The sequence below is a fragment of the Mauremys mutica genome, chromosome 1 (genome assembly GCF_020497125.1).
Source record: "Mauremys mutica isolate MM-2020 ecotype Southern chromosome 1, ASM2049712v1, whole genome shotgun sequence".
Classification (NCBI taxonomy): Eukaryota; Metazoa; Chordata; order Testudines; family Geoemydidae; genus Mauremys; species Mauremys mutica.
This window is the reverse complement of record NC_059072.1, coordinates 357,086,846-357,113,898: the sequence shown is the minus strand read 5'-3', so window position 1 is coordinate 357,113,898 and position 27,053 is coordinate 357,086,846. Positions and strand designations below refer to the sequence as shown.

The window sequence follows — 27,053 nt, the reverse complement described above, 5'->3', positions numbered from 1 at the left end:
TGCGTGCTACAGGCTGGGTGATCACAGTGGTCCCTTCTGGCCTCGGAGTCCAAGGGTTCTCCTCCTTGCATTTGCCTTGAACCCAAGTCAATGGGGTGTCTCGGGATGATCACCCTCACCGGTACGAGCCCCGTGGGGATGTTCTCCGAGGTGCTGGGTTTGGAGGAAAGCTGCATCTGCTTTGCACGGCACCGTGCTGAGAGCACGAATCAAGAAGGGGCTGAAGAGGCTAAGACTTGGCCATAAACGTGAAGGTAACGTCAGCAGCTGTTAACATCCGTAGATCGGTTTGGATACTGGGGATGAGCAGACGCTTGGCCACTGCATTCTACAGGCAGCGGCCCTGTGGGATGCGTAGGGTTGGTTCTCCCAGCCTGCGGCTTCTTAGCAGGGGAGGGTGCGTGGCCCAGTAGCAAGGGGGGCCAGAGCAGTCCAGAGGATAAGGGGCAAGGATCCAAACCCAGCCCCGTCTCCCAGCAGCCAGAGACCCTCCTCTATGAAACAGGCACCTAGTGGCCATGCAGTCCCTTCGCATGCAGCGTATAAGCCCCCAAGCAAGGTATGCAGGGCCGGTGGGGCAGTTCTGCCCGGAAAAGGGACCAAGATGGCACCATGGGAGGGGCTTCACGTGTGTCTCCCTGTGTTCTTTCCTACGTGCCATGCTGCAACCCACCCTGCTCCCACAGCAGCACCAGGACTACATGCTCTGCGGGGTCACAGCCCACCCCAAATTACACCTCTGCCCTCCCTGGGCCTAGAGCTCAGTACCAGCTCTGGGGTGGTGCACACGGAGGTAACCAGCAACTCTGACGCTGCACACAGAGCAGGAAGGGGCTTTGTAGTCACTTTTCAGAGCCGATCTGTGCTAAGGCCTCACGCGGGAGACGCTCTCTGAGAGCCCCACCTCCAGTCAGCGCCTGACCGGGCAGTTTGGATTCACTTGAAGTGCAGGATCCACGTCTCGGCCTCACTGCTTGGGAGAGGACAAAGGGGTGGGAGCACCCTGGAGCTGATACCCAGCCGGCAGAAGGGGAGCAGCCAGAGCAGGACTCGGAGAGTCCCCGCACTCCTCAGAGGGTTGCTGGGGGTGGGGAACACCTGCGTGGATGCCTGGCTGCTCGGCTCGGCTCAGATCGCAGTGCAGCTCAGGGGAGGGCAGCCCAGTGGAGCAAACCAGCGTTCATGGCTCGTTCTCCGGGAAGGCCCAGCGTCCCCACCGCAAACAGTTAACAGGAGACGGCGGCTGTGGCGGGAAGCGGCAGCAGCTAGAGTCATGCACTGTCACCGTTTAAGCAGCCAGCACTTTGCATGCGTTACCTGCTTAGCTTGTTCTTTCCGAAAGACCTCTAGCTGCTCCACCTGTACAACGGGGCGGGCAACGAAGGCACAAGTGAACACACCACGCCCACCAGAAACAGACCGCCTACGACAAAGACCATCCCTGCTAAACCTCTGCAAGGGGGATCTCCAGCGGGATTTACACTGCGCCCATCTCCTTGGTATCTGGGTGCTACGGCAAAGGGATGGCTGGCCCCTAAAGCGCAAGAGGGGTGCCGGTCTGTTCTCTCTCCAGATCCCAACCAGCCTGCGTTGTGCAGAAGGTCAGCCTAGCTCAACCCAGCAGCCCTACGGATCGGATTGAGGGGCCCAGCCTCGCTGCGATCGTAGCGACTGCTTTGCTGTGCCAATGGCCCCATCCGTCTGAAATCACGTCCACGTGCGACTGGCTCAGCAGGAACTTAACAAGCGCTTCGAGCGATTGCACAGCAGAGCTGACCAGCAGCAGGGACAGATTAGCTCTCGGGAGCAGAGATGCTTTCCAGGCCAGCGTCACCAGCCAAGCTGGCCATGTAGTGGAATTAGCCGGCCAGCTCAACCACCTCTCAAAGGACTTGCCCAGGAGGCGTCAGTGGGCTGTTCGTGGGGGCCGGCACCGTTCGCTGCAGGTCTGGAGAAACTTGCTTCCCTTCTCCACTCCCAACTGGCAGCCCTGACACCCTCGGGTAGCGCTTAGCTGGGAGGGGCGGGGGCTGGCCTTTAACAGCAGACCCCAAAGCTCTCTGAGAGTCCTACCCAGGGCAGCTTCACGTCCAAACCGCTGGAGTCCCTGTAGGCGAGTCAGGACTTGCCCTTCCCTTCTCAGTCACTAGCCTTCTCCCTTCCTGCCTTCGGCCCGGGCAAGCCCAAGCCAAGCAGAACGCGTAGCGGGTGCCCTACCTGAGTCGTCAGCTTCTGCCTCTCCTCCTGGAACTTCTGCCTCTCCTCGAGGACCCTGACCTTGGCGTTCTCGTACTTGTTGGTCATGGCCTCCAGCTTCTTCACAGCGTCTTCAGCCTCTCGCTGGCTCCCAGCCACCAGTTTCTCAGACTCCACCTTGAGGGCCTCCATTTCCTGGCAGTGCTTCTCCTTTATCTGGCTGAGCTCGGCATCAAACGTCCGCCGCCCTTGGCTGGACTTCTCACTGAGCACGTGGTTCTCCTCCATCAGCTGGGCGTTGGCCTGCTGGAGCACGGCGAGCCGCTCTGCGCAGCTGGCGTTTTCCCCCTGCAGCCGCTGCACGGCGCGGTCTTGTTCAGAGAACCTCCCCTTGAGGGAGAGGAGCTCTGCCAGCTCCAGCTTGGCTCTGGCAAGCTCTGCCTCCAGAGCACTGGCTGCTTTCTCCCTCTTCTCCAGCTCTTCGCGGTGTTTGCTTTCCAGGGAGGACTGCTCAGCCTGTTGCTGCTGGTAGAGGCGTTTCACTGGCATCAGCTCCCCGACCAAGGCTTGGGCATTTGTGAGCTCTAGCTGCAGAGAGGACAAGAGCTGTTCCTTCTGGAAGCACTTCTCCTGCCAGGCCTTCACCTCTTGGCGGAGCTTCTCCTGGCATTCGCCTTGGGAGCTCAGTTCCCTCTTCAGGGCCTCTATGGACATCCTCTGCTTCTCAGTCTCCTCCTGGTAGGCCTGCACTTCGGCCTTCATCCGAGCGCATCTCTCTGCTGCTCGAGAAGCGGCAGTGGCCGTCTCAGCCTGGAGCATCCGCAGCCTCTCTTCCAGCTTCTTGCTCTTCTCCGACTCCGCCATGATCAGGCGCTTCAGCTCCTTGCTCTCTCCCTCCTTCTCCAAGACCTGCAGGTGGAGGATGGACACTTCCTGCTCCAGGCTGCCAATCAGGCTGTTTTTCCTCTCCACTTCTTGACAGCACTGGGAAATTTGTTCCTTCCAGCTGTCCTCCGACGTGCCCTTCTCTTGAACTGAAGAGCGCAGAGAAGCCAGCTCCTTCTCTGCTGCGGCGATGGAGTCTTTACTCTGGGCCAGCTCTTTCCCCTTATCCAAGAGCTCTTTCTTCAGCATTTCTATGGTGCCATCTTGCCCAGCCTGTGCTGACCTAGAGGCTTCCAGGAGTTTCTCCAGCTCCAACACTTTCTGCTTCTGCTGCGTCACCTCTCTCCTCAGGGCCTCCAGCTGGGCTTCCTGATGCTCCGAAGTGGCTGCTTTAGTTTGAGCTGCTGCTTTTTCTAGGCTGGCAATGGTGTCTCGCTGTTCCCTGCACTTCTGCTCCATTTTCTCCATTTCAGAGTGGAGCATCTCGCTCTCCTTCAGCTTCTTCTGGTAGAGGTCTTGGCTGGAGCTGGATTCCTGTTCTGTGTGTCGGATCTTCTCCTCCAAGCTTTTGAGAGACATCTCCTTGGAGTACACAATGGACTTGATGCTGTCAATCTCGGCTTCTCGGGTCCTGGCAACTTCCAGGAAGCCCTGCAGCTCATTTTCCATCTTGGCCGCCCGCTCCTTCAGTGCCTCCACGGAGGCAAGCTCCCCTTTCAGCTTGACAACAGTCTTCTGCAGGTCTCTCAGCTCCTCGTTACGGGAGACATTTTTCAGACGGAGCTCGTCCAGCTCCCCTTCCTTCTCCTCAATCAATTCCAGGGACCTGGCCAGCTCCTGCTGGTGAGCAGAACGCTCGGCCCTTTGCTCATTGATGGAGTTCTGCAGCTGGACTTCCAGCTCTGCCTTGCTGGCTTTCTCTGCTGCGAGGTCTGCCTTGGCTTGCTCCATCTCCCCGGTCAGATGCTTCATCTCTGTGTCTCGAAGAGCTAGCTCCTGTTTCTGCTTCTGCAGCGTTTCTTCCAGCCTGGTGCTCAGCATCTTAACCTCACCGGACAGTTTCTCCACTTCTAGTTCTCTCTCCTTCAGGACCAACGCTGCTCTGGAGAGGTCAGACTCCGTAGCTGTTAGCTCCTCACGCTTCTGTTCTCCAACACGCTTCACCGTCGCTTCAAGCTCCGCCGTCTTGAGCCTTTCATTGGACAACTCCTTGGTGACAACCTTGAGTGTCTCAGCTGCCTTCCGGGCATCCATCTCCAGCCGAGCTATGCGCTGGGCTGCTTCCTGCTGGGACGCCACTGTCTTCTCCTGCAGAGAGGCGAGATCGTCCCTGAGTTTTAGCGCCACGCTCTCCTTCTCCTTGACCCGTGCAACGGCATTGGAGAGGTCAGTCTGAAGCAGCGCCAGCCTCTCTTCTTGCTCTGTGGTCAGGCACTTCATCTGCGCCTCCAGCTCTGCCACTCTGCCCTGCTCCGCCTGGAGCTGCTGGCAGGCCTGTTTGTGGTCTCCACTCAGAGCTTTTATGGTCTTCTCCAGCCTCTCACGCTCTCCGTCGCCCCCTTTAGCGGCCGAGGACATTTCTGCCAGCTGGCGTTGCAGCCTCTCTGTCTTTGCCCTGTATTCATCTCCCAGCTGCTGCACCTGCAGCGTGAGCGCCTGTCTCTTAGCCTGCTCCTCGCTCACCTCCTGCATAGCCTGATCTCGGTGCTCTGCCAGCTGCTGCGTTCGGGACTCCAGCTCAGTTATCCTTTTAAGATTCCCTTCAAGGGTCTCCGAAGCCCTCCTCTTCTCATCCTCCAAGATCCCCTCTGTGTTCCGGACGGACTCTTCCATGGCCAGGAGCCGCTCTTGGAGCTGGGCGTTTTCCTTGGCCAGCCTCTCCTTGTCTGAGAGTTTCTGCTGACCTTCTTTCAGCTTGTTCTCTAGTTCTCGGAGCTGGGCTCTCAGTGACTCAGCAGCTGCTGCTTGAGCCTCGCTCTGCGAGCACCGGGCAGTGAGTTCAAGGACTCTGGTGTCCAGCTCTTGGACTCTCTGGCTTAATTCAGCTTTTTCCCTCTGTATCTCTACAGCAGAGGCCTGGCTGGCATCTCTGGCTTTCTCCAAAGTTTGCAGCTGAGCAGTCAGGGCTGCCAGCTCCGCTTCCTGTTCCTGCTGGAATTCCTGTAGCTGCCGCAGGGCAGACTCCCTTTCCTGCATGGCCTTCTCATGCTCTTCTCTCAAGGATGCCAGGTGTCTGGCTTCCCCTTCGCTTGTAGCTTCCATCTGCTGGGTGAACTGCACCAGCTTCTCCTCACTGTGCTTCAGGGTGTCACTGAGCTGGTCCACCTGGAGGCTGAGTCCTTGGATGGTCTCCCTGGAGGATTGCTCTTGCTTCTGGAGATCTTCGACCAGCTGTCCCTTCTGAATCCTCTCCTCCTCTACCTGCTGGTGAAGAGTCACCAGCTCCTGGTCTCTCTGGAGGAGGAAGCCGTTTAGCTTAGCAATCTCTGTGGTGAGTGTGTTTACCTGGGCGGTCAGGCGCTCCTCCTGCGCTCTGGAGTCCTGCTCCAGCTTCTCTTTAGCCAGGTGGAGCTCGGAGACTGAGCCCTGGAGGTTGGCGATGAGGCCCGTGAGCTGAAGTTTCTCCTCTTCAAAGCGGCTCCGTTCAGACTGAAGATCTGCCTCCCGGAGGCCCTTCTCCTCTTCCAGCTGACGGACTGTGGCTTGGAGCTCTATCCCTTTAGCAGAGAGGCTGGCCACTTCATGCTTTAATTCTTCAAGCTGATAAGAGAAAGGAAACACTCATCAGTGGTTTTCCACAACAGTTCAGAAGATCTAGACACTTCTGCCTCAGAGAGCTGCTAGCTCTTCCTCCCCCCGAGCTGCAGCACATTCATGGCAAACCCAACGCTCGTTAACTCTACCTGGCTCCTGTGTGTTTTTTAGTTCTCCCACCATTGCCATGCTCCAGAGCAAAAGCTGCCTTTACTGAGCTGAGACCTCTTGCAGCACCGCCACTATGGGTAACAGGAGAGCACAGCAGCCAGCGAGCACATCAGGGGCCACCCTCTGAAATACGGACTATGCAGAAAGGGATTGTGCTTGGGAATCTCTCACCCTCACCATGCCCGGCAGCAGGAGAGAACTGTAGCTTAGCCATCTTTGTTTCTGCCTCCCTCCATAACCAGGAGTACCTCACCCTTCTACCACACCCCCTGCCCAGCCAGGAGAAAGAGGTCCTTGCCAATCATAGAATATCAGGGTTGGAAGGGACCTTAGGAGGTCATCTAGTCCAACCCCTGCTCAAAGCAGGACCAATCCCCAGACAGATTTTTACCCCAGTTCCTTAAATGGCCCCCTGAAGGACTGAATTCACAACTCTGGGATTAGCAGGCCAATGCTCAAACCACTGAGCTATCCCCCACCCCTCAATGCTGCTTGGTAAGTCAGAAGAGCTGTCAGTTACTTCTGAGCTGGGAAATGCAGAATCCACCTCAAAGGGACTGGGGTTCTCCTCAGCATGCAAGCGTTCAGCTCTTTAGTTTCTTGCTGCTGTGCTAGCAGGCTGGCTACAGACACCATTTCAACAAGGGGCTGGTTATGAATCTCTATGTACACACAGATTTAGGCAGGGCTTCCTGTGCTCTGCTTTCCTCAATAGATCAGGGCATTTTTCTGAAGTCCTCTGCACTTGCTTCCACGGTAGTTCCTTCTTTGACTTGTGCAAGAAGCCATACCTTCAGGATGTCCCCCATAACCTCTCCTTTCTCCTGCGTGGCACTCTCCCCCAGCCTTGTCAGCTGGTCTTCCAGCAGAGAGATCTTCCCCTGCAGAATCTCCATCTTCTCTTCCAAGCATTTCTGGGGAACAAGACACGAGAGTGAGGAAGGTAGCAAAAGTGGGAGGGGAACAATCAATCATAGAAACGTGGGGCTGGAAGGGATCTTGAGATGGTCATACAGTCTACCCCCCTGTCCAGAGGCAGGACCAAGTAAACCTGGAACATCCCTGGCAGGTGTCTGCCTAACCTGTGCTTACAAACCTCTAGTGATGGAGATTCCACAACCTCCCTTGGACACCTGTTGCAGAACTGAACTCCCCTGAGAGTTAGGAAGATTTTCCTAAGCTCTAACCTAACTCTCCCTTGCTGCAGACCAAGCCTTGTCCTATGTTCAGTGGACAGGCAGAACAATTGATCACTGTCCTCTCTATACCTGCCCGTAATATACCAAGACTTATCAGGTCCCCCCTCAGTTTAGTTTTCTCAAGACCAGTTTTTTTAACCTTTCCTAATAGGTCGGGTTTTCTCAAGCCTATGATTGTTTTTGGTGCTTCTCTGGTCTCCACCTGCAGCAGCAGCGAGCGTCTCACCCGAGCTGATAACACATCCTGCATCCTTGTCTGGCACTCCAAGGCTCCTCTTCCTACTGCTGGGATTCCAGACCCCCACCCCCTTCACGCTCTGCACGGCTGACATCTTTTCTCAGCAGGACAGAAAGGACTCCTAGCTAACGCTACACACAACTGCGTGCTGGTATTACTGCTGATCCACGCAAGGCACACCTCCCTCAGAGACAAGCTGCCTCCACACTACTCCTTAGTCCAGAGGACACAAGCTTGGTAATCAAGTTCGGCGTGCTGGGTCCTTCATCACCCACCCTGTAGGACTCCTGATGTAGAGGACTTGCCTGGTTCCGTCGGGCGTACCGCACAACGTTCCCTACCTTCTCATGGAGGGTGGTGTGGAGCTCGGTCTCCAGGCGGGTTTGTTTCTCCCCCGACTCCATCAGTGCCGCACTGTGTTCCTCGGAGAGCTCGTTCAAAGCCTCTTGTAGCTGCATCAAGTGGCTGGCGAACTCCCGCAGCTGGACCAAAATAAAAGACGCCCAAACACCACCTGGTTATCAAGTGCACGCAGAGCAGGTGTTCAGCTCAGCCTTCCTTTCACAAGATCCATGCAGGGGATTGTTTCCCGTCGTCTGTATGCCCCCCGCAGCCTTGCACACACTCGTTTATTCTCTCAATCCCACCGGGAGGGAGATCGTAGTGGTAGAATTTATGTTTGTATTTTGTGTAATTTAGAATGAAAAATAAAAAATAATACATAGCATGTATTAAATGTATTGAGGTATGATTTGATCATATTCTGCCAGCCAACCTTTTTGAATAGGGGAAAGGAATGGCCTAAGGGGCCATTGGTAGAGATGCATCATTTGTGTCTGGACTGATTTCAAGGCAGTAACAGACCTTTGAGGGTCACCATTTTGTTGCAGGTTTAGCATTTTGAAAGAAGTAAAAGAATGCTGTGAGTGTTTTCTTTTGCATTGCAACTTGATGTTCCCGTTCAAAATTCTGTTGTGTGTGTGAGTGAGGAATGTGTGTGTTAAAAAATAAGGGTGAAGGCCACCGCTGAACCAGATGGTCTAGGAAGGAACCGGAGACAGACGCAAGAGAGCCAGGAGGCTGCAACACGCCCCTACTGAAATGTCAGAGGAGGGCAGATTGATGACTCTAAAAAGGAGACGGGTACTTATCAATGGGGACAGGATAGCTGTGATCAAAACCAGCCTGGGGTAACTCCCTAAGGAACTTAATTAAAGAACACGATCAAGAATGAGAAGGACAATCTAAGAAAACGAGCACTCGTCAAGCAACAATTGCTTACGGCATGACGGTGCAAAACTCATTGGTCCCAATGATGGAAAAATCACTGTATAAACAGGGTGCCTTGCCATGAAACTTTGGGCTCATCCTACCAAGACTTCCCCAGAGCATCGTGTCACAACCGATGGAACCCGGCCCCCCCCCCTCCGTGATCAAGCTAGCTGGCCAACAGACTGAGCTGGACTCTGGACTGGTAACTATAACATCGACTGGCGGGACAGAGAGAGAGAGAGAGAGAGAATTGTTGTATTTTCAATAAGACGAGGCGTATTGCCTTTTCCCCTGAAAAAGATCATGTGCTTCTCATAAGCATAAGATTTTTTTATGGAGAATTGCGAAAGGGGGAAGACACACACTGGGATTGCTAGAAGGTTATACCATACGTATAAAGTGATCGATCACTGAGGTGTGCACAGCCCCGGTCGTAGAAGTGCTGGGCAATAGGGGTAGGATTAGAATCCTCACTCCAACCCATCTGTCGGGGAAAACTATACGAATAAAATGTACACAAATGGCCATAATTAGAGTCCTCGCTCCTACCCGTTTGTCGGGGGAAAATTGCATAGGTGAATATACCCTGGGTCGTAGCAGGATCGAGCCCAAAAGGTAGGGCTTCGTGTTTCCCCATTCTGCTCTGTGTTTTTAGTGGGTATAGACTTTTGTGTTTTACAAGTCCCAGCACGAGCGTAGGCACAAAAAAAGTAAAGGTAAAAGAAATTCATAAAGAAATATGTTTAGGCGAAAGGAGTCCCCTAAAAACAAAGCTAAAAAAGAGCAGAAAAAATTGCCATTCATACAGGAAATGACTCATTTTAAGACAATTTCGCAAAAGTTTGGGCGCAGTCCACGGACTGAACAAGCATTACCCGATGTCCATACTAGAGCTGATTTGGAAGATAGATTGGCAAAATATCTGTTGGTCTACAGGCCATCAGCCCCGATAAAGAGACTTGGCTGCAATCTGGCTATTGTGGGAAGCACACAATGAGGCATTTCTTCGCTTGGCTAGCTGCCAGGAGGGGAACGCCGCACTGCATGAGAAACTCAGTGTATCTGAACAAAAAACTAATAAATAATAAATACTAGCCACTGGGGTCCAAGGCCAGTTAGACATTCTCAAAAATACCCCAAAAGAAGTTAAAAAAAGAAAGGGAATTATCTAAACAAAAACAAAAAACAAACGTAACGAGATCAGTATTAGCCACAGTTTAAAGACTGGGAATGGAGGTGCAGGATAGCTTAAGGGTAGGTCTACACTTACCTGCCGGGTCGACGGGCGGCGTTCGACTTCTCGGAGTTTGAACTATCGCGTCTAATCTAGACACGATAGTTCGAACTCTGGACACGCTCCCGTCGACTACGGAACTCCACCGGAGCGAGTGGCGGTGGCGGAGTCGACGGGGGAGCCGCGGACTTCGTTCCCGCGGCGTATGGACGGGTGAGTAGCCCGAAATAAGGTACTTCGACTTCAGCTACGCTGTTCGCGTAGCTGAAGTCGCGTACCTTAGTTCAACCCCCTCCACTTAGTGTAGACCAGGCCTTAGTCACTCAGAAAGCGGGTGGCAGAGCTGGTAACTCTCTTACATAAGAACGGCCGTACCGGGTCAGACCAAAGGTCTATCTAGCCCAGTATCCCGTCTACGGACAGTGGCCAATGCCAGGTGCCCCAGAGGGAGTGAACCTAACAGGCAATGATCAAGTGATCTCTCTCCTGCCATCCATCACCACCCTCTGACAAACAGAGGCCAGGGACACCATTCTTACCCATCCTGGCTAATAGCCATTTATGGACTTAATCACCAAGAATTTATCCAGTTCCCTTTTAAACGCTGTTATAGTCCTAGCCTTCACAACATCCTCAGGTAAGGAGTTCCACAAGTTGACTGTGCGCTGCGTGAAGAAGAACTTCCTTTTATTTGTTTTAAACCTGCTACCTATTAATTTCATTTGGTGACCTCTAGTTCTTGTATTATGGGAATAAGTAAACAACTTTTCCTTATCCACTTTCTCCACATCACTCATGATTTTATATACCTCTATCATATCCCCCCTTAGTCTCCTCTTTTCCAAGCTGAAGAGTCCTAGCCTCTTTAATCTTTCCTCATATGGGACCCTCTCCAACCCCCTAATCCTTTTAGTTGCCCTTTTCTGAACCTTTTCTAATGCCAGTATATCTTTTTTGAGGTGAGGAGACAACATCTGTACACAGTATTCGAGATGTGGGCGTACCATGGATTTATATAAGGGCAATAATATATTCTCAGTCTTATTCTCTATCCCCTTTTTAATGATTCCTAACATCCTGTTTGCTTTTTTGACCACCTCTGCACACTGCGTGGACATCTTCAGAGAACTATCCACGATGACTCCAAGATCTTTTTCCTGATTTGCTGTAGCTAAATTAGCCCCCACCATATTGTATGTATAGTTGGGGTTATTTTTTCCAATTTGCATTACTTTACATTTATCCACATTACATTTAATTTGCCAATTTGCTGCCCAATCACTTAGTTTTGTGAGATCTTTTTGAAGTTTGTCACAATCTGCTTTGGTCTTAACTATCTTGAGCAGTTTAGTATCATCTGCAAACTTTGCCACCTCACTGTTTACCCCTTTCTCCAGATCATTTATGAATAAGTTGAATAGGATTGGTCCTAGGACTGACCCTTGGGGAACACCACTAGTTACCCCTCTCCATTTTGAGAATTTACCATTAATTCCTACCCTTTGTTCCCTGTCTTTTAACCAGTTCTCAATACATGAAAGGACCTTCCCTTTTATCCCATGACAGCTTAATTTACATAAGAGCCTTTGGTGGGGGACCTTGTCAAAGGCTTTCTGGAAATCTAAGTACACTATGTCCACCGGATCCCCCTTGTCCACATGTTTGTTGACCCCTTCAAAGAACTCTAATAGATTAGTAAGACACGATTTCCCTTTACAGAAACCATGGTGACTATTGCTCAACAGTTTATGTTTTTCTATGTGTCTGACAATTTTATTCTTAAATATTGTTTTGACTAATTTGCCCGGTACCGACGTTAGACTTACTGGTCTGTAATTGCTGGGATCACCCCTAGAGCCCTTTTTAAATATTGGCGTTACATTAGCTAACTTCCAGTCATTGGGTACCGATGCCGATTTAAAGGACAGGTTACAAACCTTAGTTAATAGTTCCGCAACTTCACATTTGAGTTCTTTCAGAACTCTTGGGTGAATGCCATCTGGTCCCGGTGACTTGTTAATGTTGAGTTTATTATTTAATTCCAAAACCTCCTCTAGATACACTTCCATCTGTGACAGTTCCTCAGATTTGTCACCTACAAAAGCTGGCTCAGGTTTGGGAATCTCCCCAACAGCCTCAGCCGTGAAGACTGAAGCAAAGAATCCATCTAGTTTCTCCACAATTACTTTATCGTCTTTAAGCGCTCCTTTTGTATCTCGATCATCAAGGGGCCTCACTGGTTGTTTAGCAGGCTTCCTGCTTCTGATGTACTTAAACATTTTGTTATTACCTTTGGAGTTTTTGGCTGGCTGTTCTTCAAACTCCTCTTTGGCTTTTCTTATTATACTCTTGCACTTAATTTGGCAGTGTTTGTGCTCCTTTCTATTTGAATCCCAGTCCAGGGCTTTACCATCACCAGACCCTTCTTCCTTCCCATCTCATCACAACACCCGGCCCACGCTCTTCCCCGAATGCATCATTACGGAGGGGTCAGCTGAATGCAACCTACGCTGCCAACCCTTACTTACTCACAAGAACCTTCTATAAAAAGAAGCTGAACGGCAAAGCATCCAGTACCCGCAGATTCAAATGAAGTACGGCAAATTCACTCTCAAACAGACATCACTGTCAGGGCAAGGTCAGGCCTGGTATAAAACTAGCCATTATAAATGCAGCTACAGTACGGGTGCAAAGCTGTTGCTACTCATGCTCTGACCGCACTGGTTTGTACCATTATCGGGGGGAAGAAGGGGTGCCCCGTACCTTGAATGAGAGGTCCCCATTCTCCTCGGACAGCTGGTTGATTTTTCGGTCCATCTGGCCTTTTTCAGTCTTCAGGTCCTGACACTGCTTTAGGGCCTCATGCAAACGCAGGATCAAGCTGTGGGAGAGGAGATGGCATTACACTGTCTGCCTAGTGGAAGAGCGGCTTGAGAGAGGAGCTGGGAAGCTGCTCTCAAAGACAGCGTCATCTTAATCCTCCTGAGGACGCTGACGGGGAAACGAGGCACATCCCGTATTCTCTTGGCACCTCAATGTCACAATAAAAAGGTCACAGCCTGGTTTAGGATTCGGAGTTCCCATCTCCCAGCCCCACAGCCAGACTATGCCGGCCACCAAGTCTAGAATGGCGATAGGGCAAAGCAAAAGTCAATTTTCAGACCTCCATGGAACATATCAGATCTACTCTGAAGGGGAAGCTTAGAGGTTGCTGCAGGATTCCACCTGGTAGACACCCCGGCAGGGATCACCCTTTCCAGGCTGAAGCAAGACAGATTTCTCCATTACTTCCTCAGCCTACATGTGCCATTGCAGAGTGAGCAGCTTCTGCCAGGACTTCAGAGATGAGGCAGCATGCCATGGAGTCTGGGAACACTAGCCTTGTCTCCCTCTCTCTGGTCACCCTGGATGGATGGTGCATGTCCCGCGAAGGGAGAGGTGCTGTTCATGGAACCGAGATTCACTCCCTAGAGCCAGAACTGGGGTAAGTCAACACCAATTTATGCCCGCTGGGGAGCTGCTGCACAATCTTTGAGGACCAGTTTTCCGGCAGGACAGGAGGACAACAGTTGTCTTGGGGTTTGGCGAGTACCCAGGTCCTCCCCACAGAGCCAGCGCGAGTCTGATTACAACACATGTATGCGTGGGTGCTCACATGCAGTCCAAGGAACAGAGACACTAAAAATACACAGTGGCAGAGATCCACCTCCTCTCTGGTATCAGAGAGATTACAATAGAGCCCACAGACTCCAACAATATGGACTGCAGCCTCTAAGGTACTTCTATGGGCCTGTATTATCACAGAATATCAGGGTTGGAAGGGACCCCAGGAGGCCATCTAGTCCAACCCCCTGCTCAAAGCAGGACCAATCCCCATAGCAGAGGATGCAGAGTAGGGTGTCAGGCAACGTTTTCTAATCACTCTTGGCCCATGCATTACGTAAATGATGGGTAACACCTACCTGAAGGACCCACAAGCCCTGGGCACCAACCAGGAGCCCTAGAAGAAAGAAGCTACTTCGGAGGAGTTACCTTTCATTCTTTTCCCGCAGCTCTTCCAGCTGCTTTGGCTCCAGCTGATCAGCAGCTTGTCTCTCATTGAGAAGAGTCAGGCGGTCGATCCGTTGCTGCATCATGGTGATTTGAGTCTCTGGGGAGGAGGAAGAGAAGCAGCTGTTACTAGCCGGCTGGAAGCCTAAACGACAAACTGGACCTTAGTCCACTTCCTAACGGGTGAGCATCCACACCACAAAAGCCATCCCGACCAGCACTGATCATACCAGGAGACTCGAGCGTGGCCTGCAGCTGCTACTTGACTCCCATACCTAGGAGGAGTCAGATGACTCGTATGGCTGTGCTGGATGGAGCAGCTTTTCGTTCCTGGTAGCCAACAGAGAAAGCGGCCAAGAGACTGAGCTCATTTCAAATACAGACGGTGCAGTGTCACCTATTTGCTCTGGTCAGAACTTGGAGGGGGAGAACCTGCATGTGACCATTGGATCCTTGAGACCAATTGGCAGAGGGCACAGGGATCCCCTGGGTCAGATATATGCATAACAGCTCACCAACGGGTGGCATGTGAGGTCTTTATGGATAATATTTAAGGAGTTATGTATCTACACTAGAAAGTACGTTTTTAATCCTGGAGTTAAGGCAGGCCACCAGGAGGTGATAAACCTCAGCCAGGTTTTTTTCAGCTAGGAGGCAATAGTTGCTTATCTCTGTGTCCGGCCATGTGCATACTGTAGGCCTTACAACGGAGGTCTGTTTGCATACTAAGCCGGATACCGGTCTAACGATTGCAAATCCAAGAAAAAACCCCCAATGAGCGGGTGTCGTGCTGTTTGTGACTAAAGACAAAGGATTGTTAGGGTATATCAAGGGATGCAAGTAGACACAGGATCCTCTACCTAGGAGGCAAACTGTTAGTGTGTTTGCTTCATGAAAAGGGAGTCACAACCAGCCAGGCTGTACAACACTGCAAGGATTTGGGGATGAGCTATATTTTGTTAACTTTAAGGATATCCAGTTAATTAAGTCTACGCTCTAGAATGCATGTTATGATTTATTTTATACGTAATCATTTGTTTCCAATACTTCCACTTGCTACTGGCTTGATTCTCCATGCTTTGTTAAAACAAATTTATACTTGATTTCACTAGAAATCGGTGTGTTACGTGGAGTGGTGATCGGAGGTGCACTTTGGAAGCAGAAAACTGTAAATACTGCGAGTATCTAGTGGAGCAAGGGCTGGGGAAACGCTCAGAGGGCTCCAGTGCGCCTCTCACTAACCTGCAAAGTGACAGCGGGGCCTGCAGTGCCTAGATAACGCTAGTGCTGCCTGTGGCCAGTGGAACTGAAAAGCTGACCTACAGACAGGCTTCCTCACGCTAAGGGCAGGTGGTAGCAAGGTGCCTCGCAACGTCGGGTACCCCGGGAAGCGTCACACCAAACCTCTCCAATACATGCCTGCTCCACTGGCCATACTGATTGTCTGCATAGGCAAGTTCAATGCAGTCCTTGGGCTCCTGACAAACAGCCAGCACCACATGGGGTCCTGCTCCTGGAACAGACAGTGCAGCCACCATGTACAGAAAGGGACTGGGTAGCCCTCTAGGGCTCTCTTCCAACACTGGAGAGCAGAGATGCCCAAGACTTACAAGCCTTCAGCCTCCAACAAGACAGACCCACTGCACCAACACCGTGGGCTTGGCCGTACTTGCAGCAGGCAGGGGGTGCACATACACTATTCCCCAGATCACGCCAATAGCTACTGACCCTTCTCTGTGATGAGTTTGCGGTTCTCTGTCAGTTCCAGCTCCAGCTCATCCCGGTTTTCCCTCTCGTCTGCCAGCTGCTTCTTCAGCCGTCTCAGCTGGAACTGCGGGGTCTGCATGATGTCACCCATGGGGGAGGCAGGCGAGCCAGGAAGGAAGCTGAAAAGAAAGCACCAGCCACACAACACATGATACCACAGGCCAGAGAAGGCGGAGCAGTCACTTCACACTTACTGCTTAGCAGAATCTCAGACCTGTTATGGTAACAACGTCTATCGCAGTGACCACTTAGTGCTGTGCACCACTGTGAAAAGGAAGACCCTTACTTCAGTCCCACCCACTCAGGCCTGGGGCGGGTGCAGAAATACCTTCCATTCCAGGACCAAGTCCCTTCAATCTCCCTTTATACTGCAGGTCAGCGCCACCAAGGTGTGAGGGATTTTAGTTTAGTTCTCTGATCTTTGCTGCTCTCCCAGCCTTTCACAAGATGCTGGAGACTGGCCTTTGCTTCAGGGGGATGTGCTTTGTTTACTGGCGATCAGCGACAGGACACTGGGCTAAACAGACCAGTGGTTTGAGCTGATCTGACAATTACTGTGCTGAACAGATGTTTGCAATACGAAAGACCCAACTCTCAGGAAGGAGTTTTTAATCTGCTGAGCACTCACCCTGCCCTAGGACCCAAGGATGCTGTTAAAGCCGGGCTCCCCCCATGAAAGCCGGGCTCCCCAGGAAGGCTGAGAACATACTTGTTCATGCTGGATGAGGAGGCGATCTTCTGCAGCTCCAGGAAGCGCACCTCTCGCTTGTGCTGGCGGGAGAACACGGGGGACTGCTCCTCGGAGCTGGTGCTAGAGATGCTGGAGGATGAAAGTGGCACTGGGGAGAGCAAACATGAGACCCTGAGTTGCCTGCTGTAGTGCCAGAGGGGACAGCTTCTAGGCATAAAGCCTCAGGTTTGAAATACCTACGTTTCTAGGAACCACAGGTCAGCCCAGCCCTTCATCCTTCCAAACAGGTTACTGTGGGGTATCCAGATAAGGCCTTAAACCCCTCCTCCCCACGCGGTCTTGCTGCTCTACATGGGAATCCAAGAGTAAGGGGTTTACCCTGCCTACTTTGGTGGCTGAGGCAAAACATCCCCTTCCCCCACAGCTGTGCTGCGGGCATCCCGCCTGGCCACCTCCCCAGAGGTAGCTGCCTTTTAGACGCACTGTATGTTGTGCCGTTTGCGAAACAGTTGGGATCCACCAGAATGTGAGGTGCCCATGCAGAATAGCCTATTCTTTTCAGAGCCAGCCAGAGACCAAGCGCTTAGCTGTGTCAACAATTTCTATAATCGCCTGCTATTGTGGCAGCCCAAGAGCTCTGGTTTTGGAAATACAGACAGTGCCACTTCTCTGAAGATTTGGTAGCTGTGGCCTGCACTGTTGCGGCACAAGGAGAGAGAGACTCCCTGAGAAGAAAGGCCCCGTAGAAGCATTATACATCAGTGCAAGATCCCGGAGAAGGAGGGGTCACTAGTACAGAGCGCATACATGGAGTCGTGCCTGTGCGTGGCAGCCCCTGCCATCTCAGGGCTCCATCTTGCGTCACGGGCTTGCATCAGAAGCATTTGGGGAAGTCTGCACTGCTGCTACTTTACTCTTGAACTGCAGCAGCTGGTCAGTTTCAGCACTTCAGTTTTCATGCTGCTAGAAAACGTTTCCCTTACTGACTAGAAGCAACAGTATTAACATGGGGGGTTACAGTAGAGGAGGACGGTGACAAAGCCTTGGGACATTCAGGAACGGTTTTTGCTGCTATCGTCATCAAGGCCAATCACTTTCTATTAACCTTCAGACTTAGTGAGGCTCTGGAGATGTGCCAGCATGGTGTTGACATCACGTCCAATGACTACTGCCCCCTACCCAGGGCTTGGCCACTTATTTAGGTTTGGTGCCAGCAGTGCATGCTACTTTGGGTTATATGACTCCATCCAAGCCAGCCTGAATGATTCATTGCTTTTAACCTTTCGTCCACAAAGCACTCACCTTTCTTCTGCAGGAAGAGCTCCAGGTTCTCATTCAGGCTCTCTTCGTTGTCAAGCACAAACTTGAGGACCATGGCCAGCTCAGCCTACGACACAGACCCACCAGTGTTAGCAGATATGCTGCAGCCGCAGCCCCTGGCCTCAACAGGAGCAGCTGTTGCTTAGCGACGGTGCAAGCACTGGGAAGGCAGTTCAGTAGGACGCCAGCTCCCCGTACCCCAATCTGTCGTGCTGGGAAGGGGAAAGTATTGGGGAGCTGACACTGTGACCCAGAAGTTAAAGCCTGGTCCAATCTGAGGGGTGTTTCTCTGTGCATTGAAACACAGAGTCCATATCCAAGTCTATCCACCAGCAGCAGGGGTTTGTGGATCCACTGGAAGGGGAGAAGGAGAAAGATTCCTCCTTTGAGACCATCCGTCTCAACACCTTAGTGAGGCAGGTCATTATTAGCCCCATTTTCCCGATGATGGAACCAAGGTGAAGTGACTCACCCAAGGGCACACTGCAACGCAGTGGCAGAGATGGGCCTAGAACCCCAAGCCTTAGCCACAAGGCCACCCTTCTCGGCTTACACGGCAAGCCCACATGCGAGGATGCTTTCCCCCCTTTCACACCCATTGCTTGGGCAGTGGCTGTAGGGAGAACCCAACCGGGAACCGGACTGCAGCAGAGGAAGGGGGACGTCATTCAAAAGCCTACAGCAGGAGTCTGAATGCAGCTGGTGAGGGCTACCTGGATTTTGTACTCAAATTCGGTCCAGTCCCTGGGGCTTTTGGTGCTCATGGAGGCGTGGTACAGGAGCAGCATGGTCACCTGGAAACAGACACTGCAGCGTCACAAAGGGGAAACAGGCCTCACAAATCACACATCCAAATGCACTATCCCAGCAGTGCTGCCTCGCTGCCTTTACTAGGCTGCTGGGAGAGGTGTCTGGATACACCAGAGATATGCCAGAGATACTCACCCCTTTGCTCAGGGGCATCTGGCAGGATCCCCTGCCCCGAGTTCTCAACCCCGCTAAGATTCATACCCCAAGCGCTCTTGAACAAGGGGCAGGTTGAGATGCCCTTCACAGAGCCACTCTGTGAGGGGAAGGAAATACTAAGTTGTTCCTCTCCAACCAGGAACTCCCCAGTGCATGGGAACCTCCACCTTGCACTCTGTGCCCCTGGGAGTGCAGACCTTCTTCAGGGAGCTACTGGGTCTGTGTGGTGGGGCAGCTGCCCCACCCCCACGGGAGAGGGGGCTAGAGTAAGCCAGAGAAGCTGCACAGGCTGGCAGCCAATTAAAAAAGGGCTTACTGAGAGCCAATCAGGGCCAAGAGTAGAGCCAGCCAATGAGGGTTAGGCTGGGCCATATAAAAAGGCTGCCCAGACTAGCAGCAGGTAGTCTCTCCCAGACCTTCAGAGGGGAAGGTCTGTCTCCTGAGTGAGGAGACCAGCATCTGGGACAGCGCAGTGCCGGCTCGGGGGAGTAGAAGGGAACTCCAGCCCACTACCTGGGGGCCAAAGGGGAAGCAGCCCAGGGAGAGAGGCGCACAAGGGGAGACAAGGAGGGCAGGAAGGCTGCCACCAAAGGGTCCCTGGGTCGGGACCCAGAGTAGAGGGTGGGCCTGGGTCCCCACCTTCCCCCTTGCACAAACACCCAGCCAGTAGATGTGGTGAGAGTGGACTGCACCAGACCCCTGACTCTAGGGGCTAGACTTTGGGGTGTGGTTGACCACGGTGGCTGGGGTGCAGAGAAGGACTGCTAACAACACCAGACCCCCGGAAGGGGGTGAGACTGGAGCAGTGGGCACTGCCGGAGGGCAGTGTCCTGAAGGGGACGCCGCTGGGCGGGAAGCAACGTGGGTCCAGACAACGGGAAAGGAGCAGAGGACGGACAGGACACCACCAGCAGAGGGTGCTCCTCCAAGGACTGAGCTAATTCCCGGAGTCACCAGTGGGAGGCGCCATGGTGGTGAGTCCCAACACCGTTACAGTCCCTGTTAGGACCAAGTTTAGATAGGATGGCTGTGACACGGAAGGTCCAGGAAGACTTGCCATCCCCGGATAGGCCTGTCTTTACTGAGTGCTGGTCCAGGTGCAAAGACAGGTACCTTGGCCAGCTCCAGCTCCTCTCCCTCTAAGAGTTTCGGTATGGACACGGGGCTTTCCATGGTTGACTTGTGCTTGCAGTGCTCTGCAACGAGAATCCAGAGAGTTCTAGACACACATCTTTGCACTGACCCCTGGGGGATGGACTAGCCTGGACCTCAGGGTCTCCTCCCTCATCTTCCATTTCCAACGCCATTGTGGGCCAGCCTCCCATCCTAACCCCTACTTACCCGCCATTAGAGCGAGGGGCAGCGAAAACAAGACACCACTGATCTGAAACCCAAGGAGAAGGGAATCTCTGCCTTCGCTCCATAGGTCACGTGAAACATGGCGGCAGGCTCACTGACAGAGCCAGGCCTCCTATCTATAGGCACGGTAACTCAGCCATCGCCTGCCAAAAATCCCTCTGCTACACCCTTTAGTGTGCTTCCTGCAACCCACTCCTCCAATTAAACTCCCCCGGCACCACCTTTGGGATCCCTCTGTTCCCTTTAGTCTTCTACCACCAGCTCCCTGCAAACCATCATCTCTCAGCTCAGTCCCCACGTCCCCTGGGGAGATTCCGCTCAGCCGCTAGCCGGCTCGGGGTTTCCAGCTGGGTCTGGCTGAGGCACAAGGCGTCACGGACATGTCCCAAAGGTCCAGCCCATCAGTGGGTCAGGTGGCATTAGAAAACCAAACATTAGCAGCTCGTGTTTGGCACCGGCCATTGGAGCACAGCATCACCCTCGTCCCTGGAAGCCTGCCCAGCAGGATGCCTCTAGGGTGCTCGTTTGCAGGTACCCCCAAGAAGCACTGCTGCTCGACGCCATGGATTCAGGGTAGCACTACTTACATCCAAGGGATCTAGGCTAAATTGATGACCCTGAGCCTGACCTATTCTACCTAGAACCACCTGGAATTAGGCCACAACCAAGGGGGTGGAATGCGCAGGGGGGGTGGTGAGCTCAGACCCAGCTGCAAGATTCTTACTCTGGAGAAAACTCCGGATGAACTCGATCCTCTCCGGCAGGGGCTGCTGCAGAACAGACTGTCCCTCCTCAGAGCCATGGCTGGAAGAGAGCACACGGGTTACTCTGATACTGCTGCTTGTACAGGGCGTGTTGCTTTATTACAGACAGGCCGGCTGCTAGGCAAGACCACAAGCCTGGCCGGTTTCCTGTGCCAGCTCGAGTTACAAGCCCAGCCAAGATCGGAGAGTCCCCGTAAGGACTGGGGGAGTGCACCCACTTCATGCCGGTTACAGACCCTGACAAGAATGGCTGCAGCCCCTTACCACCTGCACGAAACACAAACGCTTCTCCACTGCCACCCCCAATTCTAACTAGGTCCCACTGGTAAACACAGACCCGCCCCTCCCTGTTTGTGCGGGAGCTTGACATTCACGTGGTTTTGTTTATTTCCTTATTTGTGACCCAGCCCGACAGCACAGCTCTGGGAATGAACGTTACTGCTGTGGACTAGCCAGCAGAGGGAGCTCTCAAATATCCATGTCTCCACTAAACGAATGACGTCGTGCATTTAAAGCGTGCACCCCACCCCCTCAGCTCTTTCTAGCCTGGTGGGAAGCAGCTTGCCGATTAGAACCATTTGGACGCAGCTCCACAATAGGATCTAGTGTGGAAAGTGCCTCTTGCTACCTGGAAAGCTTTGGAAGCGTCTCCATTTGTGGTACACAGCTCTGCTAGAATGGCTCAGGGCTTGTCACAAGGGTCTGACCGTTCTGGTGCTTTAAAGGAGGTTTATGTTAGGAACCCAAACGTGAACAGATTACAGGCCAAATTCTGCCATGGAAATGCACTTGCATACACCAGGAGGTGCCAGGGGAGATGCACTCTTACACCGAGCCTGCATTCAGTCTTAGATAGCTACATTTAAAAGCTGCACCAAATTTTTAAGAAGGGGAATTGAGAGTTAACTGCCAAGGCCCAGTTCAAGATGCCACGTTTCCCCTACAAGAGCCGACTGCATTAGCTCATGCGCGAATTGCTCGCATGTCTGCAACCCTTCCTAGGATGTCAGGCAAGCCTGACACCCTCTGCCCTTGCAGAGGAAACCCAAGGTCCCTGAACTCAGCGGCTTGGCCGGCAGTGAAACAGAATGTTGGATGCTGATTTTGTGTTTGGAATTTTGTAATCTGCATGTGGAGCGTCAGCACTCTGGGATTTTCAAACCAGTCTCCTCATACTTCAGAGAGTTCACCTGCAGATCAGCAGGTCCCACAACACCTTCCCTACAGCCTCCCTTTATGATCCTGGGTCCTGTGCTACCGCCAAGCCCAGTCGGCACATACAGCCCATGCTCCTTGGGCCGCTCCTTTGTTAATCTGAGTTAGAGATGAAGGAGATTAACCAGGGCTGACTAAATATGTCCCCCCGCAGGCAGCTCCTTCCTCCACACACCCCTGACACAATCAGACCCCAGCTCAAGAGCGGGCTCTCCTTACGCAGTATGAGAGATAATTATAGATCACAGGCTTCCACCAAGACTCCTGAAGGAAGGATTTGAAATGCAGTGTGATGTCTGAATGTGAGTGAGTCTCGCTACACCCTACCAGGGCCTCCTTTTCTAGTTCAATAATTACACAGAACTAAATCCTGGAGCATGCTCAGTTCTACTACTTCAGCTTCCATTATGTTTGACCCCATCACTCCAACTCGCAGCCAATAAACATTGCTCCCAAAAGAGCTACTTCTACAAACCCATTCCCCAGAGTAACCCCACTTCCTCCCCCAGGTCTCTGCACTCCTCACTTACGGAAATGAATACAGAGCCCTTTGTGATATGGGGGTGGGGGGGAAGATTTATCAATCCTGCAGATACACAGAAGCAAGCCTGGCATTCCCAGGGAGCAGCAGTGCTGGAGAACTGCCTCACCACTGCCAGGGCTTCCCCAAGTTACTCCCTTCCATGCAGCATTGACAGGGGAGCTCCCAGCCTTGGAATGGTGCCGCTCAGAGCAAGGAGTGTCTATGGGACACGGCACCTATTTACTGCACAGAGCTGTCCTGTGCGATTCCAGAAAGCAGGAGGAGCTGAGCAGCTTTGACACCTGAAAGGTCTGAGGCCTTTTTCTGCAGCCACATTAGGACAGCAGCAACCATCAGCTAAGAAGCAGAAAGTCACATCCTCACATTCCATCTAAACTGCATCAAACCACTGTCATATCGGGCTGCTGAGAAGGCTCCTGTTCTAATACCCACCATCGCCAGATAAAGAAACAGAAACTGTCCGGCAAGGAATCACTTCTCAACAGTTGTGGTTGTGAAATGTGTAGTTTATTGTTTTGCCTTTACGGTTCCTATTTCTCTATTGTTTGTCTGTCTGGTTCTTTGATTGTCTGTTGCATAGTTAATTTTGCAAGATTTAACTCAACTAACGTGGTGGGGGTATGAGTGGGTAAAGAATTGTTTCACAGTATTTTAGGAGCGGACAAAGAATTCTGTTGTACTTTGGTTCAGGTAGAGCTAAGCAGGGCTCAAGTTTCACTATATCAACTGGAGTCCAAAAGGAAGTTCTTCGGGAACCAATTCCAGGACGCAGCCCAAGATCAGAGCTGCCAGACCTCACCCTGCCATGCAGAAGCTGGAGGAGCCCCAGAGAACCTGCCTGGCCCCCAGGAGAAGTTCAGCTGCCTTACCGGTGGTGGTGAGCACTGTATGCTTAGTGTGTGTATTCTGTTTTGGTAACTGTTAATAAATAGAGGTTAAGAATATTACTGGGTAAAGCTCTTTCACTGGCAAACGGCCCTGCAAACCTGGGGAAGTTTAGGTCCTGAGCCCTAGGAACCGGGTAAAGGTGGGTGCCTTTTGCTCGGAGCCCTAGGAACGGGGAAAGGTTGGGGATGCCAAACTTCGCAGGCTTACGCCTTGAGCGCACGGAAGGGTAAAGGAGGAGTGCCCTTATGGGGGAAACACACCCCCATTAGCCCTTCAGAGCCAACAGCTACAGGACGGTGAGCTGGACTCTATTGTGGATGGTGCATCATTAGAGGAGTTCCCAGAGTTCCAACTGCAGGACCAAATTCTGTCCTGGGTTACACCTGTGCGGCCCTGATGAAGGCAACTGAGCTGCACAGGTGTCACGGTAGGCAGGATTTGGCCAGCAGAACCTTAACTACAGAGCACAGTGTCTGAGAAAGAACGAACCCTGCTTGATTCCAGGGGAGCCTGCAGGGCTGCCAGTTAGAAAAACCACCTTTGCCTCCGTTTGCTGTGTTGGTGGAGCTGTGTCAATCACACTCTAGGACAAAGGGGGGGTTAGTGTGTTACGGATTGTTGTAATGAGCCATAAATCCAGGGCCTTTATGGAGTCCATCATGTTTAGTGTCTAGCAAAGTTTGGAATTTAAGCTCCCAGGCTCGCCCGCTGAAGGCGTTGTGCAGGTTTTCCCTTGCGGGAGGGCTAAGAAGTCCCGCATGGAGCGATCATTTGGTGAAAAGCGTACACCAAGAGGATTGATGCTGACGTACTGGAGGCACAGTCGGTACCGAGCACCTCTCCACCCCCCGGGTCGTTCTGCTTCCCAGGACAGAACTGCATTTTCACAGCACGACGACAGACTCCATTTTAGAGGGGACTGGATTTGTAATAACCTAAGGAACCAAGGTGCAGGGGATTCAAACTCTCCCGCGGTGGGGGAGCTACTTCAGTGCTGGGGCAGCCGGAATTGCAACCAGAAAAAACTCCTGTGAATGAAAAGCCAACAGGCAGCAGAAGGAGGGACTTGAGAGCACACTGCACAAAGGAACCAGGGTACCAGCCACACCTTTCCCATCAGACCTCCAGGGGACTCTCCCTAATGCTCCCCAGCTGAGAGGCAGGCTCGGGACCCACCGCCCTTTCCCATGGCAGATAGGCTTAGTGCTCAGATATTACGGTGATGGGTGGCAGCCTAAAACCCTCTAATTCTTGTTCAGAGACCAGCAAGGCAGTTCGAAGGGAAACTCTGTAGTTGCTTCTACTCACACTTTGTCGATGATCTTGAGGAAGACGCTGCAGTCCCGGAGCTGTGACAGAGCACTCAGGGGATTGTCAACCTTCAGGCTGTTCACCTGGGGACAGGACAGGACAGTCAAAAACTAGGAACCCACTAGCAAGCACGTCGCCCAGCTCTGCCAGTGACTGACTTGGGTGACCTTGGCCTTGAAAGCTTAGATTCTAGGGCAGGAGCTGGTCCAATTCAAGCCCTGAATCTGGATGTCCAATACGACTCCTGCACCCTGTGACAAGACAGTCACACAGCCAAAGACAAGACACTAACATGGGACTCATTCATAACGCGTTTCCCCGGAGATGCTCAGAGGCAGCATAAAGTCTGCCAAGGACCTTCTGCCTCATTTACAGCTAGACTGACCGGAGAGAGTCGTGTCAGTTGCACAGCTAGAAACCCCAGTGCAAGTCCCTGCTGGCCTCCCGCTGTGCTTTAGCCACTAAGCTCATGGCCCCTGCACTGGTTTCAGGGCAAGTTTCCAAGGCGGGACTGACCGGGCCCAGCGTTTCCAATTACAGTTAGCTCCTCACTGAACGTCATCCCGGTTAACATTGTTACGTTGCTGATCAATTAGGGAACATGCTCGTTTAAAGCTGCACAATGCTCCCTTATAATGTCGTTTGGCAGCCGCCTGCTTTGTCCACTGCTTGCAGAAAGAGCAGCCCCCCATCAGCACCCTGAAGTTCCCTGTGGGCAGTCGCCCAGCAGGCTTTCAATTGCCGGCAGTTCAGCTGTCCCTCCCTGCATGGCCGTGTGCTGCTCCTGCCCTCTGCCTTGGAGCTGCTCCTGGGAGCCTCCTGCTTGCTGTACGGGGGTGGATGGAAAGATGTCAGGGTGGTCCCCTGCCCCCCGCTCCTTTACCCCATCTTCACAGAGCAGGGGTGGGAGAACAGACAACACGTCTCAGTACGGAGGGAGCTTGCTGGCAGCAGCTGCTGCCTCAACTTGCAGATTTACTTAAAAAGGCAATGTACGTAGAGTGGGGTCAGTGTACTTAAACTGGCAAGATAGGTCTCTCTGTCACTTGCACACACAGTGTGTGTCTCTGTCTCTCTCCACTGTGCTGTCTCCCCTCCTTCCATTCGTGCTGCCTTGTAGAGTGTGAAGCAACATTAACAACGTGTTAACCCTTGAGGGCTCAGCCGAGTGCTAGTTCATCATTTAGCAGTAAGGCATTCCCTGGGAAACATCCCACCCTCTGACTCCACCACCTCAACCAAGCTTCACAATCATCATTGCTGTGGACAGTATTAAACTGTTTGTTTAAAACTTATACTGTGTGTGTGCGCGTGCACACACACACACACACACAGGACTTGTCCAGCAAAAAAAATTTCCCTGGAACCTAACACCCTCTCCCCCCCATTTACATTAATTCTTATAGGGAAATTGAATTTGCTTAACATTGTTTCGCTTAAAGCAGCATTTTTCAGGAACAGAACTACAACGTTAAGCGAGGAGTTACTGAACTCATCAACAGGAATTGTGAGCAAACGTCCCCCCACCCTCACCTACTACCCGGTCAAATCTGTAGAACTCAGAGCCTTACAGAGAGCAGCCCAGAAGGTGACATTGCAAGGCAGGAAGGCTCCAGACCCACCAGTGCCCATCCAACTGCATTCACTCTAATGGTCGATCCCCGCTCAGAGCTGCAGAGGAGGTTCCCCACCCCACATCCCCAGGGAGAAGTGCATGCTCAAAGAAGCAGGAGCAATTAAGAAGGCCTTGTGCCAAGGGGAGAAGAGCCTATCCACTCATACTGCAAGGCAAGCAGGCAGAAGTAAGGCATGGACACTTTACCCAGGCCAGGAGAGCATTGGCCCTCGTAGCGTGAAGAGACATCTTTGTGACGCTGCCAGGTTACCCTCCAAACCTAAAAGGGCCAAGAAAAAAAACAGTAGTTAAAGCCTGAATGGAACATGCAGATTTATGTACAACCAGCACCGGACATGGGTTCAGGTCAGAGAGGAACCAATGAAAGGGGCTACTCTGCTTCTATAGCCCCTTTCCTCGGAGTATCTCGGCACATTGTACAGAAGTGGTGAGACAGCATCTCAATTCACTGGCAGGAAGGCAGAGGTTAAGTGACTCTGCTATGGTACAGCCAAATACATGCCAGGTCTCCTGGCTTCCAGACCCCTGCTGCTGGTCAATATTTATTTAGCACCTTTCATCCTGAAAGATCTCAAACTTCCTTATGAACTAGT

General features: G+C 52.3%; 1 protein-coding gene across 8 annotated transcripts in view; it reads right to left on the bottom strand.

Annotated features, from left to right (window-relative positions):
• The window catches only part of NUMA1 (nuclear mitotic apparatus protein 1), a 68,965-nt gene that overhangs the window by 12,703 nt on the left and 29,209 nt on the right, over nt 1-27,053 (bottom strand). For 7 of the 8 annotated variants that reach the window (XM_045023179.1, XM_045023187.1, XM_045023197.1 and 4 more), the window contains 14 exons: nt 26,647-26,719; nt 24,822-24,907; nt 20,827-20,906; nt 19,857-19,939; nt 18,491-18,571; nt 17,760-17,844; nt 16,476-16,605; nt 15,728-15,885; nt 13,982-14,099; nt 12,713-12,830; nt 7,785-7,925; nt 6,798-6,920; nt 2,218-5,841; nt 1,318-1,359 (listed from right to left, as the gene is read on the bottom strand). In XM_045023179.1, coding sequence (XP_044879114.1) covers nt 1,318-1,359; nt 2,218-5,841; nt 6,798-6,920; nt 7,785-7,925; nt 12,713-12,830; nt 13,982-14,099; nt 15,728-15,885; nt 16,476-16,605; nt 17,760-17,844; nt 18,491-18,571; nt 19,857-19,939; nt 20,827-20,906; nt 24,822-24,907; nt 26,647-26,688 — 4,911 coding nt within the window. In that variant the 5' untranslated portion in view covers nt 26,689-26,719. The remainder of the gene's footprint in view (nt 1-1,317; nt 1,360-2,217; nt 5,842-6,797; nt 6,921-7,784; nt 7,926-12,712; nt 12,831-13,981; nt 14,100-15,727; nt 15,886-16,475; nt 16,606-17,759; nt 17,845-18,490; nt 18,572-19,856; nt 19,940-20,826; nt 20,907-24,821; nt 24,908-26,646; nt 26,720-27,053) is intronic. The other variant, XM_045023214.1, reaches the window with a different exon arrangement.